The sequence below is a fragment of the Loxodonta africana genome, chromosome 5 (assembly GCF_030014295.1).
Source record: "Loxodonta africana isolate mLoxAfr1 chromosome 5, mLoxAfr1.hap2, whole genome shotgun sequence".
NCBI lineage: Eukaryota > Metazoa > Chordata > Mammalia > Proboscidea > Elephantidae > Loxodonta > Loxodonta africana.
Window position 1 is genome coordinate 52,115,283 of NC_087346.1, and position 16,028 is coordinate 52,131,310.

Sequence of the window (16,028 nt, forward strand, 5' to 3'; positions counted from 1 at the left end):
GTCAATGTCAAGAGTTAAGAGTTGACCCGCCTAACGACTCCTGACGGTCAGTCCAGGGCTTAGTCAGCGGGGCCCAGAGTGGTTCCCTGGCTGGCACCTGGACTAGGCTATTTTCATTCACGTTCAAGCAGAATAGTGGAACCGAAAGGGCAGAGCTTCCAAATAATTTTTTACTTCCTGGAAGGATTTAGCCCTGAAGTCTTAATCTCAGGATTTGGGACAGGAAAAGCTGTAGGGTCCACTCCACCTCCCCCCCAATCAGTAGCAAGTGGGTATTGCGGGCGGTTCCGTCCATCCCTTTTCGCAATGATGGCAAAGAATGCTCACCAGCGTTAGCGGAGCGGGGGACAGGAGAGGATTGATTGCTTAAACAACGACTTTCCATCGCCGCCTCTTTTTGAAACTAAGAGAGAAAATGGTGGGAGGTCAAAAGAAAACGAAATAAACACACAGGCCAACTTGTCCTAGGACCTCACCTAAGCAAATGAAGCCTTATTGTGCGTATTGAGTCTGCAGTTCCAACCTTCAGGGGAAGATGGGAGGAAAGGGCGACAAAGGGTACTGCAGGAATGCCTAGCAGTGAGTGCGACAGCAACTATCCAGGCGGAAGAACAGAAGACTGAAAACGACACACTAGCACGCTAGTGTCCGCGGCGCAAAGAACAGCGCACCCACCCATAGACCACGTGACCAGCCTTTTTTTTTTCCCTTAAATGCTTCTTTGCCCTTAAAAAAAAAAGGGCGGGGGGGGGAGGAGGGAAGACTCCACTTCCCAGAAGCCTCTCGTTACACACGCAGCCGCAGTCTTGCGCAGGCGCCGCCGGGGCCAAACGGACACGTTCGTCACGTGGACAGTAGCCGGCCAATCCGGTTTGAACCTCATTTTTTTCCTCTCACCCCCCCTTCAGGAGCGGTTGTGCGATCAGATCGATCTAAGATGGCGACTGTGGAACCGGTGAGTATTGCCTTTGGCCCCCACCCCCACCGGTCCCCGCGCTCCGTCTCCCCTCCGACTGGGGGACCCCGCGGGACGACGTTCCCGGCGCGCTCGCTACCCCTTACCGCCCCCTCCCCCTCTCCTTGGGCTTGACCTCCCCGCGGGCAACTTGGGGGCGCCCCGGAGACTGGCCGCGGCAGCGTGTAGCTCACACGTTCTGGTGGGGGCCAGAGCGCTGGGGGAGAGAACTGGGGGAGGGGCGGCGCGGCGCCTCCTGTGGAGCCGCGAGGTGTCTGCAAAGGTGGAGGGTGATCCAGGTCCTGGGATAGGTGTGTAGGGATTGTGTCCTCGGGTTAGGAGGGCCGGCTTCGAGCAGGCGTCGGAATCGCGGGGAGGGTGGGCGGCGAGCCGGCCTGGAATGAGGTGGAGGAGGGAGCCCCGGGGCAGCCTTTTCCTCTCTCTCTCGAGCCTTGGGTCGGGGGCGCGCGCGAGTCTTCCTTCACTAGACCGGTGGGCTTGGGAAGCCGGTGGGCGTGCGTTGCCGGTGAGTGGGTTGGGCGGGAGTGGTGCCGCGGCACGCGCGGGGTAGGTTCGATTTCGCCGGGGGTAGTGCAGAGGGGCGAGCGCGTGTTCTCTGGCGTGCCCGAGAGTTGCCAGGCTTGGTGGCTGGGGAGGAGAGACGGATTTGGGGTGGGGAGGAAAGCCTGGTGCCGCGCGGTGGAGCCTTCCTAATAGGATGAGGGTTTGCGGCGGTGAGAAGGGGGACCACATTGTCTTCGCCCCTCCATGCTTGAGACTGGGCTGTCATGGAGGAGGGAAAGGGGAGGAGCGAGGCCTAGTGATGGTTGCTGCTGATCCAGTTGCCGGCCGGACCTGCTGCATTTCACACGCGCCTCACTTCCATTCATTCATCCTTTCCGCGCAGAGCGCACGCCTCAAGAGAATGCGGATGAGTTTAGATCCGTCTGCTGTCCCGAGTCTTTATCGTCTGGAATATTTCTAAGGAACAACTTACTGGGAATAGGAACTTAGCTTTTCAAGTTAATTTTCCATTTGGTACTTTTAAGCGTTCACAAAGGCTCTCTGCTTAATTTAGGCACCATTTTAAACTTAGTCGAAGCAAGCTGATTCTATGGCAAAGAGTTGGTAGTTAGCCACCAAAGGAGAGGGTATCTTTATCGATTTGGGTTTGCCACCTCTAGCTCACTTGAACTTCTTAGGCCTCCGTTGCTGTCTTAGAAATGTGACACCGAAGTGAAAATGTTTTCGGGGAATAATGTGAGTATAATTAATAAACAGCTAGAAAACTTTTGACACTTGAACCAGTTCAAGACCTTGTTTGTCAAATTTTTGTTTATCTTTCATGGTAGTTAGTGATTTTGGTAATGATTTGCCAATTTGTTTTGACTTTTTAAGAATTTTTATAACTTTAAAAAATTCTAGTTGGGGAAAGGCCTATAGAATACAAAAAGGCTACTTTTCATTACATTGATGTAAACTTTTCTTGTTGCCAAAATTTAAGGCATTTCTTCTGCTTGGTTACTTGTTATTTCACTGGCACCAGTTTTCATTTCTGTTTCTGGAAATTTGGTTGACTGCGAAACTGTCCCTTAAGTTGCTAATAACGATTAATTGACTTTAGCACACTAATGTTACATAAATAAAGAAGTAGGATAAATACGTAAAATTTTAACTGAATACTCCTTTTAAGAGGCTCCCATGTCCACTTTTGACACCATCCGTTCTCATATCTGTATTATCAGTGTCCTACACAGTAAAACCCTGGTGGCATAGTGGTTAAGTGCTACAGCTGCTAACCAAAAGATCTGTAGCTTGAATCCACTAGGTGCACCCAGAAAACTCTATGGGGCAGTTCTATTCTGTTCTATAGCATCACTGTGAGTCAGAACTGACTCGATGGCAGCGGGTTTGGTTTTTTTTTTTTTGTTGTTGTTTCAACAATAAAACAATATATTCTCTGAAGTTTTAGTAGCATTTCGGTCCTTTAGACCTTGCAGCGCTAAGCAGTTTTGTTTCCACAGTGCAAAACCACAAAGTAATGGACTGTTTTGAGTCAAATGTTCATAAAAAAAAGAAAACTCTCTCTTTTTTTTTTTTTTTTTTGCCATTAATGTATTTAGTTGTATCAAGTGTACTTTAGGATACAAGGTTATACAATATGTGATTCTTCAATGTAAACTCTTAAGGAGCTTAATTCCAAGTCGTGTGGTTAGTGACACAATATAGTATTTATTCCAGTGCTGACCCTGAGGAAATTTGAATATCCATTGCCTTGGAGTCAGTTCTGACTCATAGTGACCCTGTGGGACAGAAAAGAACTGCCCCATAGGGTTTCCAAGGCTGTAAATCTTTACAGAAGCAGACTGTCACATCTTCACCTGGGGAAGTGGCTGGTGGGTTTGATCTGCAGAACTTTCCATTAGCATCCAAGCACTTAATCACTGGGCCACCAGGGCTGCTCGAAATTTGGATAGTACATTTAAATTTCGGGAGTAAACCAAAAAAAACCCAAACCCGCTGCTGTCTAGTCGATTCCGACTCATAGCGACCCTATAGGACAGAGTAGAACTGCTCCATAGAGTTTACAAGGAGCGCCTGGTGGATTTGAATTGCCACCGTCTTGGTTAGCAGCCATAGCACTTAACCACTACACCACCAGGGTTTCTTTGGGGAGTAAAGGAACCTAAAAACCTAAAGTGTGTGTGTGGAGGTAGAAGCCAGATTGAAACTACAGCAGTTAGAAAATGTATGTTGAATAGTATTGAAGGCTTCATTTTTAATGAGAAATGCAAATTTTTAGTAATCTTAAAGCACCCTTGTTCACAGCCTAGTCAATTAGAATTCTTTTGACGATTTTAAATAGTGGGTTTTTTGTTTTTTTTAATCAACTGATTAGTATTGTCTTGCAATTGAAGTAACCATGCTGAAACCTGCAAAATCTTCATTTGCTGTTTCAGCTAGCTTGTGAGTTTCATTTTTGCTCTTTTACTGGGCATTATCCTAAGCACTTCAAGAGCCATGAGTTTTCCTGTTTGTTCTACCTTTGATAGGAATTTGTGCAGTCTTATTCTATGGACATTACATAAAACAGAGTCATATTCAATTTGATATCAAGTGATTTACCCTCAAGTGTGTATGTGTGTGTGAGTGTGAGCTCGGTTACATAAGGCCATGGCTTTCATTTGTTAAGCTCGATGGGGCAGATTAAGGGAAGGGGGAGCATTTTATCTCTTTACAGGTAATATGGCAAAATTTTGAACTTTGGGGCAAATGATACTCCGTTTATCCTATTGGCATTTGAATTGTGGCTAGGTTTAAGTTAGATTTAACATCAGTTTGTGAAAGATGGCAAGGCACTTTCTTCAGGCCTTCTTACCTCCAATTGGATATGTTTGTTTGTAGCTTTATGTTCTCTGAGTCCCATGTGCATTTTGTTGGATCTTTTTTTTTTTTTAACTTGTAAGTAAATTTTGGTTTCTTTAAACTGAAGATATGTGATTTTACTTATTCTTACATTGTATCTCTTGAATTTTATAAACTGTATATAATTTCATAAGTGAAATCAACTAGGATGGTCAGCTAATGTAATTTTTCCTTTTTTATTTAGAAACATGTTTGCATTGTAAAGAGTTTATTAGAGAAAATAAGGCTCAAATGTTGACAGATATTTAACAAATATGTTGTTGCATAATTCAGGTTTTTTCTTTGTTAACCCACGGACTGATTGACACCATTCTTAGAAGTGGGTGTTTTTGCTTTAATGAGAGAACCCAATATGTTAAAGTTCACTCATAAACTAAATAAGTTTGGTTCTGGTGTTTATATTACAAATTTTATTTCATTTATACTCTGAATTAATACTATGCATGGTTATTTGACTTAGAGAAACTCAGTTTAGACCCAAACACAGTTTATACACTAGTTGCAGAGAATAATATGTAAAACGAATTATGTCAGCTTAATCCAATTTGGACAGAAAATTCTAGGCAAGAAACATTTTTATAAAATAGTCTGTTTATTTTATTCAAGGTTATTTTTGGTGAGAATATGATAAATGTACTGGCAGTCCTGGACCTGTGAATTAATAGTTATTTTAGTAGTGGGAATTTATATCTTTTCTTTCTCTGCTTCTGGAAATTTCCTTGCTCTTCTGGTAACTGTGAGTTCCCTCCATCTTTGTTACAGACTTTTTCGAAAAGTGGGAATGAGTATAGATTTTAGTCTCATTTTAGTATGTGTGGGACCCTGAAGACTGAAATTTCTAACTTTACAGTTGAAAAAATGGAATAATAAATATCTTACAGTGATTTTGATGTTCAAATGCATTATGAAAAATGATAATTTGTCATTTAACAAGTCCCACATAAAGTTACTATTCCATGAATGTGTTATGTGCAGGTGTATCCATGCATATACTCATCCTTCCCCCTCTTTTTTTGGAAAGTTCATGTGGCTGCCTTTTACCAATCCTTGGCCATCAGCAAGAAATATAAAGCTTATACTCTACAATTCTCAGATACCCTTCCTGCTCCCATCCCGATGATAAACATCAGTAGTGTTCCTTCAAAAATCCCTATTTGTGTCTAGAGAAAAAAGGATACCTTTTATAGTAAGTGGTAATTTCTAGATTTCTCCAGACCTGAGAATGTGGTTAGAAAAAGTAAGATTTTTTTCCCCAGTCGTAACTTTTGATCTTTTATTCCATAGAAACAATGGGAAGCTGTGGTTTAGCACATTGTGTTCAGTACATTTCTGTGGAGCAATGACATGTCTAAGCAGCATGAGATTTCCAGGCATATGGAACTGATTTTAGAAAATGACCTTCAAACACAATCTGTTTGTTACACAGTGCTTTTTGCTGTAGACAGTACACCTACTCCTCACTTGTTGACTATCTCGTTATCCAACATTTTGCATTTACAACAAGAGTAAAAAACCTACTATCCCTCTATTTTGCACGTTAATGACATACATCTGGCAGTAATGAAGGCAGAGGTGCAAGACAAGACTAATTCTGGCTGTGATGGTTAAGGCTATGTGTCAACTTGACTGGGCCAAGATTCTCAGTGGTTCATCAGTTATATAATGAGGTAATTTGGCAGTTGTGAATGATTTAGTCATCCTTCATTTGTGATCTGATGTGATCATCCTCCATTTTCGCATAACTGCAACTTTTGCATAATGACCCAGTCTTTGAAACCTAACTGTCGATAAGTGAGGGGTGGGTATATAGATGTTTATTTCTTAATAATAGCTAATAGTAGCACTTGCTATGTGTCAGGCACTAAACTCAGTGATTTACATATATTAATTCATTTAATCCTTACAGTGGCCCTATGAGGTAGGTATTATTCTTTTACAGATGAGGAGACCAAGGCAGACAGAGATTGAATAACTGTATGTCGCTAACTTGCCCAAGATCACACCTATTAAGTGGAGGATGGATTTCAAACCACAGCATGCACGTTTCAGTGTGTTTAATTATGACACTGTCTTTGCTATAGGCATGAAACATGCTTTCCTTGGGTAACACCAGAAGGGGGGATTAATTTTGATAAAAGTTACTAGATATTTTGTTATAATTATAAAAGAAAATGTGTGGAATTTGTTTTTAACTACTATTGTACTCTTATGCTTGATAACCAGAGTAAAGAGTCTTAAAAAAATAGTGCCTAGATACCTGAACCTGAGGACCAAATACTGGTCATGTTTTAATGACTGGTCCAGTAGTTGGTGGGTAGATTTCTAAAAAAAAAAAAGTGAACGGTCACTTATCTTCTCTCCTTTCTCCATTGATTTCTGGCATTTGTTCAGATGATTGTCAGTTATTTTGGTTGTAAAAACAGTTCTACTAGTAAGATTTTTTAATTTGTGAATAATTTTGGTGAAAAGTCTGGCAAAGAGTTATAGAGTTGCTTTGAAAAAGTTTCAGTTAAAATACGTTGCTAGTCTTCTATGAACTTTTACCTAAAGCACAGTTTAAAAAAATTTTAACTGACAGAACAGATAACATTTATTGAATGCTTCCTGGGATCTAGGTGTTGTGCTGAACATCTTACATATCAGTTAAGTCTCTTATCAGCCCTTCGTGGTTAGTACTATTACATTTCCCACATGATAATGAAGAAACGTGTAGTACGATTAAATAACTTACCCATGGTCACACATGGGAGGAGGTAGAATTCACCACTGTCTATTTAACTTTGAGCCCAATGTATTACTTTATTTTACTGCATCTCAGTTGTACACAGTTTTAGTCACTTCTGGCTCAGTGTCTAAAAGGCATTAAAGAGTTTGCCTTGAACGTTGTACTCTTTTAAAGAATCATCTATACGTGATCAGATTGACAACAGCAACTCCACAGGTTAGATATGAAGCTTCGGGGGCACTGAGTTTATGCTAAAAATGTACAATTTGAAGAATGTAATCTTGTCACTGAATTGTACATGCAGACATTGTTGAACTGGTATATGTTTTGCTGTGTATGTTTTCATCAAAAATAAATACATATGTAAAATAAAAATAATAAAAAGCATTAAAGGAAAAGATATGTTGCTACTCCTAAAAACTAAATTATTTCGGGGTTATGGTAATACGACCATAAGATTTCTCCAAGATTTATGGCTTTACAGTAATCTCTGAAGCCAAAATGCACAATTACATGTTCTTAATGGTATATTTTAAACTCATTATTATAAAGTGTTATATAAAAGCTAGTTACTATTTCCTTCTGTACTCATGGTACTATTTGTATGTTTCAACTAATTTTAGTATTATAAAAATGCAGTATTGTTATATTAGTATTGTGCCATATATCTATTATTAATATCGTTATGGGGTCTTACATGGTCACCTTAGGGCAACAGCCTATTGTAACCACAAAGTCTGGTAATTTTAGCATTAACTGATGCGAGAAAATCTGATATCTTAATGGTACAGTGTAACATACTTTTTTCCTTTAAGTTTTTCAAATCCTCATAATGTTTTGGGGTATATACATTTTATGTATACCCCATGAGGAATTAATATTTAAAGTGTTTTTTTCCCCCCATCCTATCAAGGATGCATAATTCCGAAGAGAGCTAGAACTCAAACCCAGGTCTTGGCCTCAAGTATTACAACCAAAAGTAAAAAGGCCAAATATTTTCTTTAAGTAAAGCTCCTGCCTTAGGGATAAAATTGATGCATGGGTCATTATTATACACAAATACATTGAACATAGAATCTTAACGAGTAAGTTAAATATGATGTAAGTTAAAAATTATCACTGTACACAAATAAGTTAAACATAAACCCAGATGTTTTATAGGTGGTGGGGTTAGGAGTGATATATCTTTTTTCTTCATTTTAACTAGATTTTTTTATGTTGAGGATTATAAATTCTCTTTTTGAATTTTGGTTTATAGGTAACGGTATTTGTTTTTTTCTTTAGTAAATTATTTTTTGAATTAGTAATGCTTACAGCACAGAATTCACACGGATCCCTTCGGTGGTCTGGCGAAGCCTGTGGCCTCATTCTCAGAATGTTTTAAAATGCGTTAAGTAAAATATATACGTTACCAAGGAAGTCAATTATATTGAAATACAGTAAGATTAAGTGAGTTAATGTGAAAAATATTAAGGACATTTCCTGGCACAGACTAAGTCCTCCCTCCCACTTATCTTCCCAGCCACTTAGTTCCCCTCTCTAAAACATCGTTGTTACCATTTCTTTGTGTGTGTGTGTGTGTGTGTGTGTGTGTGTGTGTGCGCATGCGCGCTTTAGGTGAAAGTTTACAGAGCAAATGAGTTTCTCATTAAACGATTAATACACAAATTGTTTTGTGACTTTGATTGCCTACCTCGAGATGTGGCAACACTCTCTCCTTTTTCCACCCTGGGTTCTCTGTTTCCATTCTTTCAGATTCTCTGTCCCTTCCTGCCTTTTCATCTTTGCTTTTGGGCTCGTGTGTCCATTTAGTCTCGTATACATGATTAAACTAGGGAGCATATTCCTTAGGTGTGTTATTGTTTGCCGTAAAGACCTATCTAATCTTTGGGTGAAGACCTATCTAATCGGGGGTGACTTCGGTTCTGGGATAAAAGGGCCTCCGCGGGGCAATACTCTTGCGGTTTCTCCAGTCTCTGTCAGACCAGCAAGCCTGGTCTTTTTCTTCTTTTTGGCGGGGGGTGGGGAGGTGGGATTTGAATTTTATTCTACATTTTTCTCCTGCTCTGTCCAGGACCCTCTACTGTGATCCCTGTCAGAGCAGTTGGTAGTGGTAGCCAGGCATCATCTAGTTGTTCTGGCTCAGGCTGGTGGAGGTTGTGGTCGTTGTGGTCCTTTAGTCGTTTGGAATAATCTTTCCCTTGTGTCTTCGGTTTTTTCATCGTCCCTTGCTCAGCCAGGATGGGAATGGGACCAGTAGATGCATCTTAGATAGCTGCTCAGGCTTTTAAGACCCCAGATGCTATTCACCACAGTCAGATGTAGAACATTTTTTTAATAAACTATGTTACGCCAGTTGAGCTGCATGTTCCCTGGGACCATGGTCACCATCCCTGAGCCCAGTAAGTCAGTCCCTCGCGGAGAGTTACCAGTTTTTTGAAGATCCTTCTAGAAAAATGCAGTCCAAGAGAGCTTTTTGTGATGAAGGAAATACTTTATATCTGTGCCGTCCAATGTGATACCACTAGCAGCATGTGCTGTGAGCACTTGAAATGTGGCTGGTGGAACCAAGGAACTGAATTTTAAATTCTGTTTAACTTTAATTAATTTATATTTAATTAGCCACATATAGCTAGTGACCACTTGATTGGACAGTGCACTTGTAAAATCTAAACATGTTCTAGCGTGTGTATATAAACGTACATATTGTATTTATCTTTGTAAGCTGCTTCTGGAAATGACCAGTTTGGGTGAATGAATTACTGTTTAATTTTAGCTTAGAAAACTTTCTCTTCTCTATATGTTATACTTTCAAAGATAATTATTTGGTCTTGTATGGAAATAAAATTGTTCTGTGGTCTTCTGTGTTTTTGCTATTTTTATTAAACATGGATATGCAGTATTGTACATGGTTCGAAACTCATCTGTTATACAAAAGAGTGTATACTGACGTCTCCTCATGCTGATTCCTCACCCAGGAAGATGGCCTCTTAAGGCATGCGGCATTGTCATTCCATAGGGATTTATGTATATACAAGGAAATACCGTATATATTCATTTGTTTTAAAATATGGTAGCCAGCTCTATACACTGTTAGGCACACTGTTTTTCATTTAATAATGTGCCTCCGAAAACATTGCATACCACTACATAAAGCTTTTACATCTTTATTTTCTCCGGTGGTTTGTATTACACGTTATGCTCCTAACATAATTACTTCTATGTTGATCAACATTTAGATTGTTTCCCACCATTAGCTGTTTCAGCCCGTGCTGGTTAAATAACCCTTTTACCTATATCATTCCGTATGTGAGCAAGTATATCTGAAAGGTGAATGTTTGGGCAACAGATTAAAAATTTAAAAATTCTCCTGGTCAGATAAAACATCTCAGTGCTCACTTCAGTAGCACATATATAGTTAAAACACTTCAGCGACTATAGTTGAGTATCAGGCTGTAATTTTCTTTTTAGAGCTTTCCATCTTTCTCTAAAATTGTGAAGTGTTTATATGTAGAAAAGAGGTATAAAGTATTTGTATAAGTAATAAATTGAAGATCCGTGTACCTGCCTATTACCAAGGTTAAGAAATAGAGTATCATCAGCACCTCAAATTTTTTTATGTTGTTTTAGTTGTTGAGTTGATGCTGATTCATGGCAACCCCACGTGTGTAGAGTAGAAGCACTCCCCAGATCACCAGGCCTGTCTCCGAGATGCCTCTGGGTGGGTTCTAACCACCAACCTTTTGGCTGGTAGTGGAGTGCTTGTTACTTTTTTGTTTACCCCACGTAGGGATCCTAGCTTTCTTTATACCTTTATACCTTCTCTTTTCTTTCGCCCCATCCCTCACCCACTATCCTGACTTTTGTGTTAATCATTCTTTTTTTTTTAACCTAATTATTTTATTGTTTAATTTAGAGTGTGTGTGTTTTTCAGCTATGGTATTGTTTAGTTTTGAAAAACTAAAAACCCAGATGATGTGTAAGGAAAGGACAGTACTGCCAGTGTTGAATGAAGACTCCTAAGAGAAGATAAACTGAACGGTTGTAAGAGTAGGTTAAAGTCGAACTCTCCTGGCATGAAATTCTTAGCTGATAACAGCAAGTATGACATGTAGGAGAGAAACATTAACACATAGTGAAGCTGAGTTAAGAATAGGTGAAAGTCTGGACCAAACATACCTGGTCATTTTGTGTGTTTTTAAAGGTAGAATAATAGGCATCTTGGTCATAACAGCAATCAAATGAAATTCACCTAAATTATACTGTTCCAGTCTGGACTGTTACTTTCTGTATATATGCATACCTGTTTTCCTCAGGGCTCTGAATGCTACCGATTCTCTCTCATCTGAGACCTTGCATATTGGACAGTATCATAACTTGGACGGGTGTAGAAGTCTTCTGGATTACTTTTTTTCAGACTTTTAAGTCATCATTCCATGGTCATCTTCTGTTACAGCTACTAGGAAGGAATTATTTGATGGCTGATTTTTTTTTTTTTAACATGTGACTGATTCCCCTCCCACTCCTACTTCTTGGAAATTTGTAGAATCATTGTATGCCCCACTTAAGAGTGACATGCTTTAGTGTGTGTATCTATATTCACCCATTTTGCTGGGTACTCATTTTTAACATGGCATCTCATATTCTTCACTTCTGGCAAATTTTTTGCTGACTTTTCTCTCTTTCCCCCTCTTTTCGTTGAAACAGTTATTATTCAGATAGCGGAGCTCCTGAACTGGTTCTATGACTTTTTTGTTTTAAATCTTTTCCACCTTTTTGCTCCGGAAAATTTCATTTATTTTCCAACCCTTCTTTTCTGCCTCATATTTTTAATTTCTTGATATTTTTTTTGGAGGGTCTTCTGAATGTTCGCTTTTATAGCTTCCTGTAATTGTCTTATGTGTGCAAAATCTTAATTTATCCCTTCGAATACTTAATGATATGTTTTTTAAAGGCATTTTCTTTTCCCTACCTGATCAGTTCCCTCCAAGTTGCTTTTTTTCCTGTTTATATTTGAACTTTCCTTCAAAGTTAAAGGCCTTTCCCATGCGTGTGGTCATCCTTAGATTTCTGCTCATGACTAAGGGCTGGAAAATATGAAGTTGATTGGAATCACTGAGCCCGCAGACGGATCCTGTTAACTGAATTTTATCTGGCTGAGCCATTTACTTAAGGCACTGCAAGTGTCCTTATTTTCAGGTTTTTCTTTTTGGCTGGTCAGATTCTAGACACTGTTTTACCTTTTCTGGAGAATAAATCACTAAGGGAGTAAGAATGGCAGCAATCCTAGTGGCTTGGGGTAGGGGAGGGTTTGAGGGATCTGGCTGCTTCTCAGACAGCTTCACTCCCAGTTCCAAAGGTTCTGCCAGCTTCTGACACCAAGGATCTTTCTGTGTCACTTGGTCACTTACCACTTGTCCATCTATTTTCCACCTTTCCTTTTTTTCCCCATGCTTGTCCCATACTTGGTGAATTTTTGGGGGGGAAGAGAGAGCAAAATTATATTAATTTGTTTATTCAAACATTTGAGTGCCTGTATGTTCCAGGCACTTTTCAGTATTTAACCTAGCACTCTTTTGACTTCTAATGTACTGAATTACTAAATGGGGGTGGGGGGGGCAAAATAACACCTTGACATCTTAAAGTGACTTATGGTGCCTTGTGATTATAAAGTACAGTGTTAAATTTTTGTATAACATTGGCAAAAATAGCGTCCTTTCTGAAGCGCCCAGTAATAAATTTAACAAGTTGCAGAATGCCTGACTAAAGCTGTACAACTCTATTGAGTAATACAAAGGAGGAATTTAATGAATGCATTATAGTTTGCTTTTGAAAAAGATTTAATAATGAAAAGATGTTAATTATCCCTGAATTTAATATGTAAATTCAGTATAAACTGAATCAAAATGTCAGAATCTTTGTGGGTAGAGTAGGAAGCTGTGCTTTATGTAAGGGTCCACAAATGGGCTTGTGCCTCTGTGTTGACTCCTAAATTAGGAATGGTTTGTATGTTTTAAAGTTTGTTAAAAATAAAATGAAACAAAGGATGTGTAACAGAGAGATGACAAATCTAAAATATTTATTACTGACACTTTATAGAGAAACTTCACCAACTACAGGTTTATAAAATGATTGTGAAGTTTGTTTGAAAGAATAAGCGAGAACTGGTGGTAAATTTTTGAAAAGGAAGAGGAAAGGATAATGGAGTGCTTATAGGGTCGCCATGAGTTGGAATCGACTTGACAGTGATGGGTTTGGGTTTGCTTTTGGTTACCTTCCCAGAAGGAAAAAAAAATATTGGGCAGAGGTAAATTTTTAAAATATGGTATTGGTATAGGAAGATACTGTCAGATCACTGGAACAGACTGAGTAGTCCAGAAATAGACTCAAGTATATATTTGGGTTTTATTATAAATCTTGTTAAAATAAATCTGGAAAAGTTAGACCGATGTAAAGAAAATAAAAATAACCTGTAATTCCAACAGCTAGATGTTCTTTGGAAATATAGTGGTTCACTTGTCTGTGGACTTCTTAAATAAATTAAAAATAAAATGTTTTTAGTATTTATAAGATTCTGTACTCTGCTTGGAAACCCTGGTGGCATAGCGGTTAAGAGCTACAGCTCCTAACCAAAAGGTTGGCAGTTCAAATCCACCAGACGCTCCTTGGAAACTCTGTGGGACAGTTCTACTCTGTCCCGTAGGGTTGCTATGAGTTGGAACTGACTCGACAGCAGTGGGTTTGGTTTTGGCTTGGTACTCTGCTTTCGCACATTTATATTAGCATTTTAAAGTAATTTTTCCAGACATTACATTCGGTGCCTGTGTAGTGGATACTATAATTTAACTACTTGTTACCTTTTTGTTGTGTCTATTGAATATCGTTTCTACTTTATTTACTAATATAAAAAAATATAAAGCTGCCAGTGTTCTGACAGTTTCTTTCAAAAACTCCTAGAAGTCTAGTTACTGGATTGAAGGATATGGATCTTTTCGTATTTGAAAGCTTGATAGTTCATTAACTTAAGCCCAGTAAGTAGAATGATGTAACCTACTCTATGAACCTGGAAATTTTCGAAACAAGTGACTATGCCTACTTTTCTAATTTTTTGAAGACATGTAGATAAATTTATTTTAAAAGGTGATTTAAATACTTCGGAGTATGAAAGGACAGGTCTTAATTTCCTTATTAAAACCACTATTTCGAAATGATAACCTTCAACTTTTAACGTTATAAAGCTGTTCTAAAAAACACATAATTTAGAAAGAATTCAGCTGCTTTTTTGTTTAAACTGTGATGTATAAATTGATTTTAAAAAGCTAACATTTAATGAGTATTATTTAATTTTAGTCACTATGCCTTTCAAAGTTTTAAAAGGTACAAACTTAAAAAGAAGCAACAGTTAAATTCTCCTCAAAAAGGTTTGCCTTACAAGTTGGAATGTAAATTTACGTTTATTGGGGCAACATAGTTTTGTACCATATGAATACGTGTCCTAATGCTATTTAGTGTTTATATATTGAAGTGTTTTTTGATTTTCTGTAATGTTGAACTTATGTAAATGTTTCCATAGTTAATTTTAGGAGTCCCTGGGTGCTGCAAACAGGCAGTTTACTGCTAACTGAAAGATTGAGAGTCCAAATGCACCCAGAGGTGCCTTGGAAGAAAGGCCTGGCCATCTGCTTGTGAAAGGTTGCAGTCTTGAAAATTCTATGGAGCGCAGTTTTACTCTGAACACACGGGGTCACCATGAGTTGGAATCAACTTGATGGCAACTGATTTTATTTTTATAATGTTCAACTTATGTAAATGTTTTCGTAGTTAACTTTAAATGTGAATCTTAATGGTAGCCTTTGGTTTAAGTAGCAGCAACATCTAAATTTTATTTTTCTCATTCTAGATCACACATCTGTTTGGCATTTATTACTGTGTTTTCGTTCTCATGTCTTTATCACATTTCCCCTCCCCCAATCTGAATTTATAATTTTGTCCTAAGGAATATAAGATGTGCAGAGTAATTTGGTTGACCGATATTAGTGTTCCCTTAGGAATTAGTTTGTTTTAAAATGTTACTGTTGTCATTAGCTGCCACTGAGTTGGCCCCTGAGCCATGGCGACCCCCCGCACAACAGAAATAAATGCTGCCTGGTACTGTACTATCCTCATGGTTGGTTGTAGATCTGACCATTGTGATCCACAGGGTTTTCATTGGCTGATTTTCAGAAGTAGATCAGCAGGCCTTTCTTCCTACTTCATCTTAGGAAGAACCGCTGAGTCCTGTTCAGCATCACAGCAACATGCAAGGGTCTACTAATAGGTGGGTGGTGGTGACAGCCGAGTGGCATTGGCTGGGAATTCAATCTGGATATCCTGCACGGAAGGCAAGATTTCTCCCACTGAACCACCACTGTTCTCTCAAAATGTAACTACCCGTAAAACCGATCGCAACTTACGCTGACCGTGTAGGACAGAGTAGAACTGCCCCATGAGGTTTCCAAGTCTATAAATCTTTACAGAAGCAGACTGCCACATCTTCCTTGTATGAAGCAGCTGGTGGGGTCATTTATGTTTATATATTGAAGTGTTTTTTGGTTAGCACCTGAGTGCTTAACCACTGTACCACTAGGGCTTCCAAAATGTAACTAGATGGCCACAAGTCTTTCTAATCATTAATAGTTAAGGTTTCGTGTATCCAAGTTCTTAAAATTGTATTCTAGAAGATCAGAAATTCAGGTGTGGGCTGCAGTGATTTTTTTTTTAATTAATGTGATTAAGTACACATGTTGACTGTCCAGAAATGTAAATTCTTAGTTATAGCCCAGCAAACTTAATAAATCCTGTTCATTTATAAATCTAGCGTTGGCCATTAATTTTGATCAGGTAATTAAATTACTGTTACTTAGATTGAACAGCTATTGGATT

The 16,028-nt window shown here is 38.9% G+C and overlaps 1 protein-coding gene across 1 annotated transcript in view; it reads left to right on the forward strand.

The window, feature by feature from the left end:
• The first annotated feature begins 862 nt into the window (after window positions 1-862).
• The window catches only part of EIF4E (eukaryotic translation initiation factor 4E), a 45,115-nt gene continuing 29,949 nt past the window's right edge, over window positions 863-16,028 (forward strand). Inside the window, exon 1 of the mRNA XM_010590459.3 lies at window positions 863-955. Within this exon, the coding sequence (XP_010588761.1) occupies window positions 938-955 (18 nt within the window). The 5' untranslated portion in view covers window positions 863-937. The remainder of the gene's footprint in view (window positions 956-16,028) is intronic.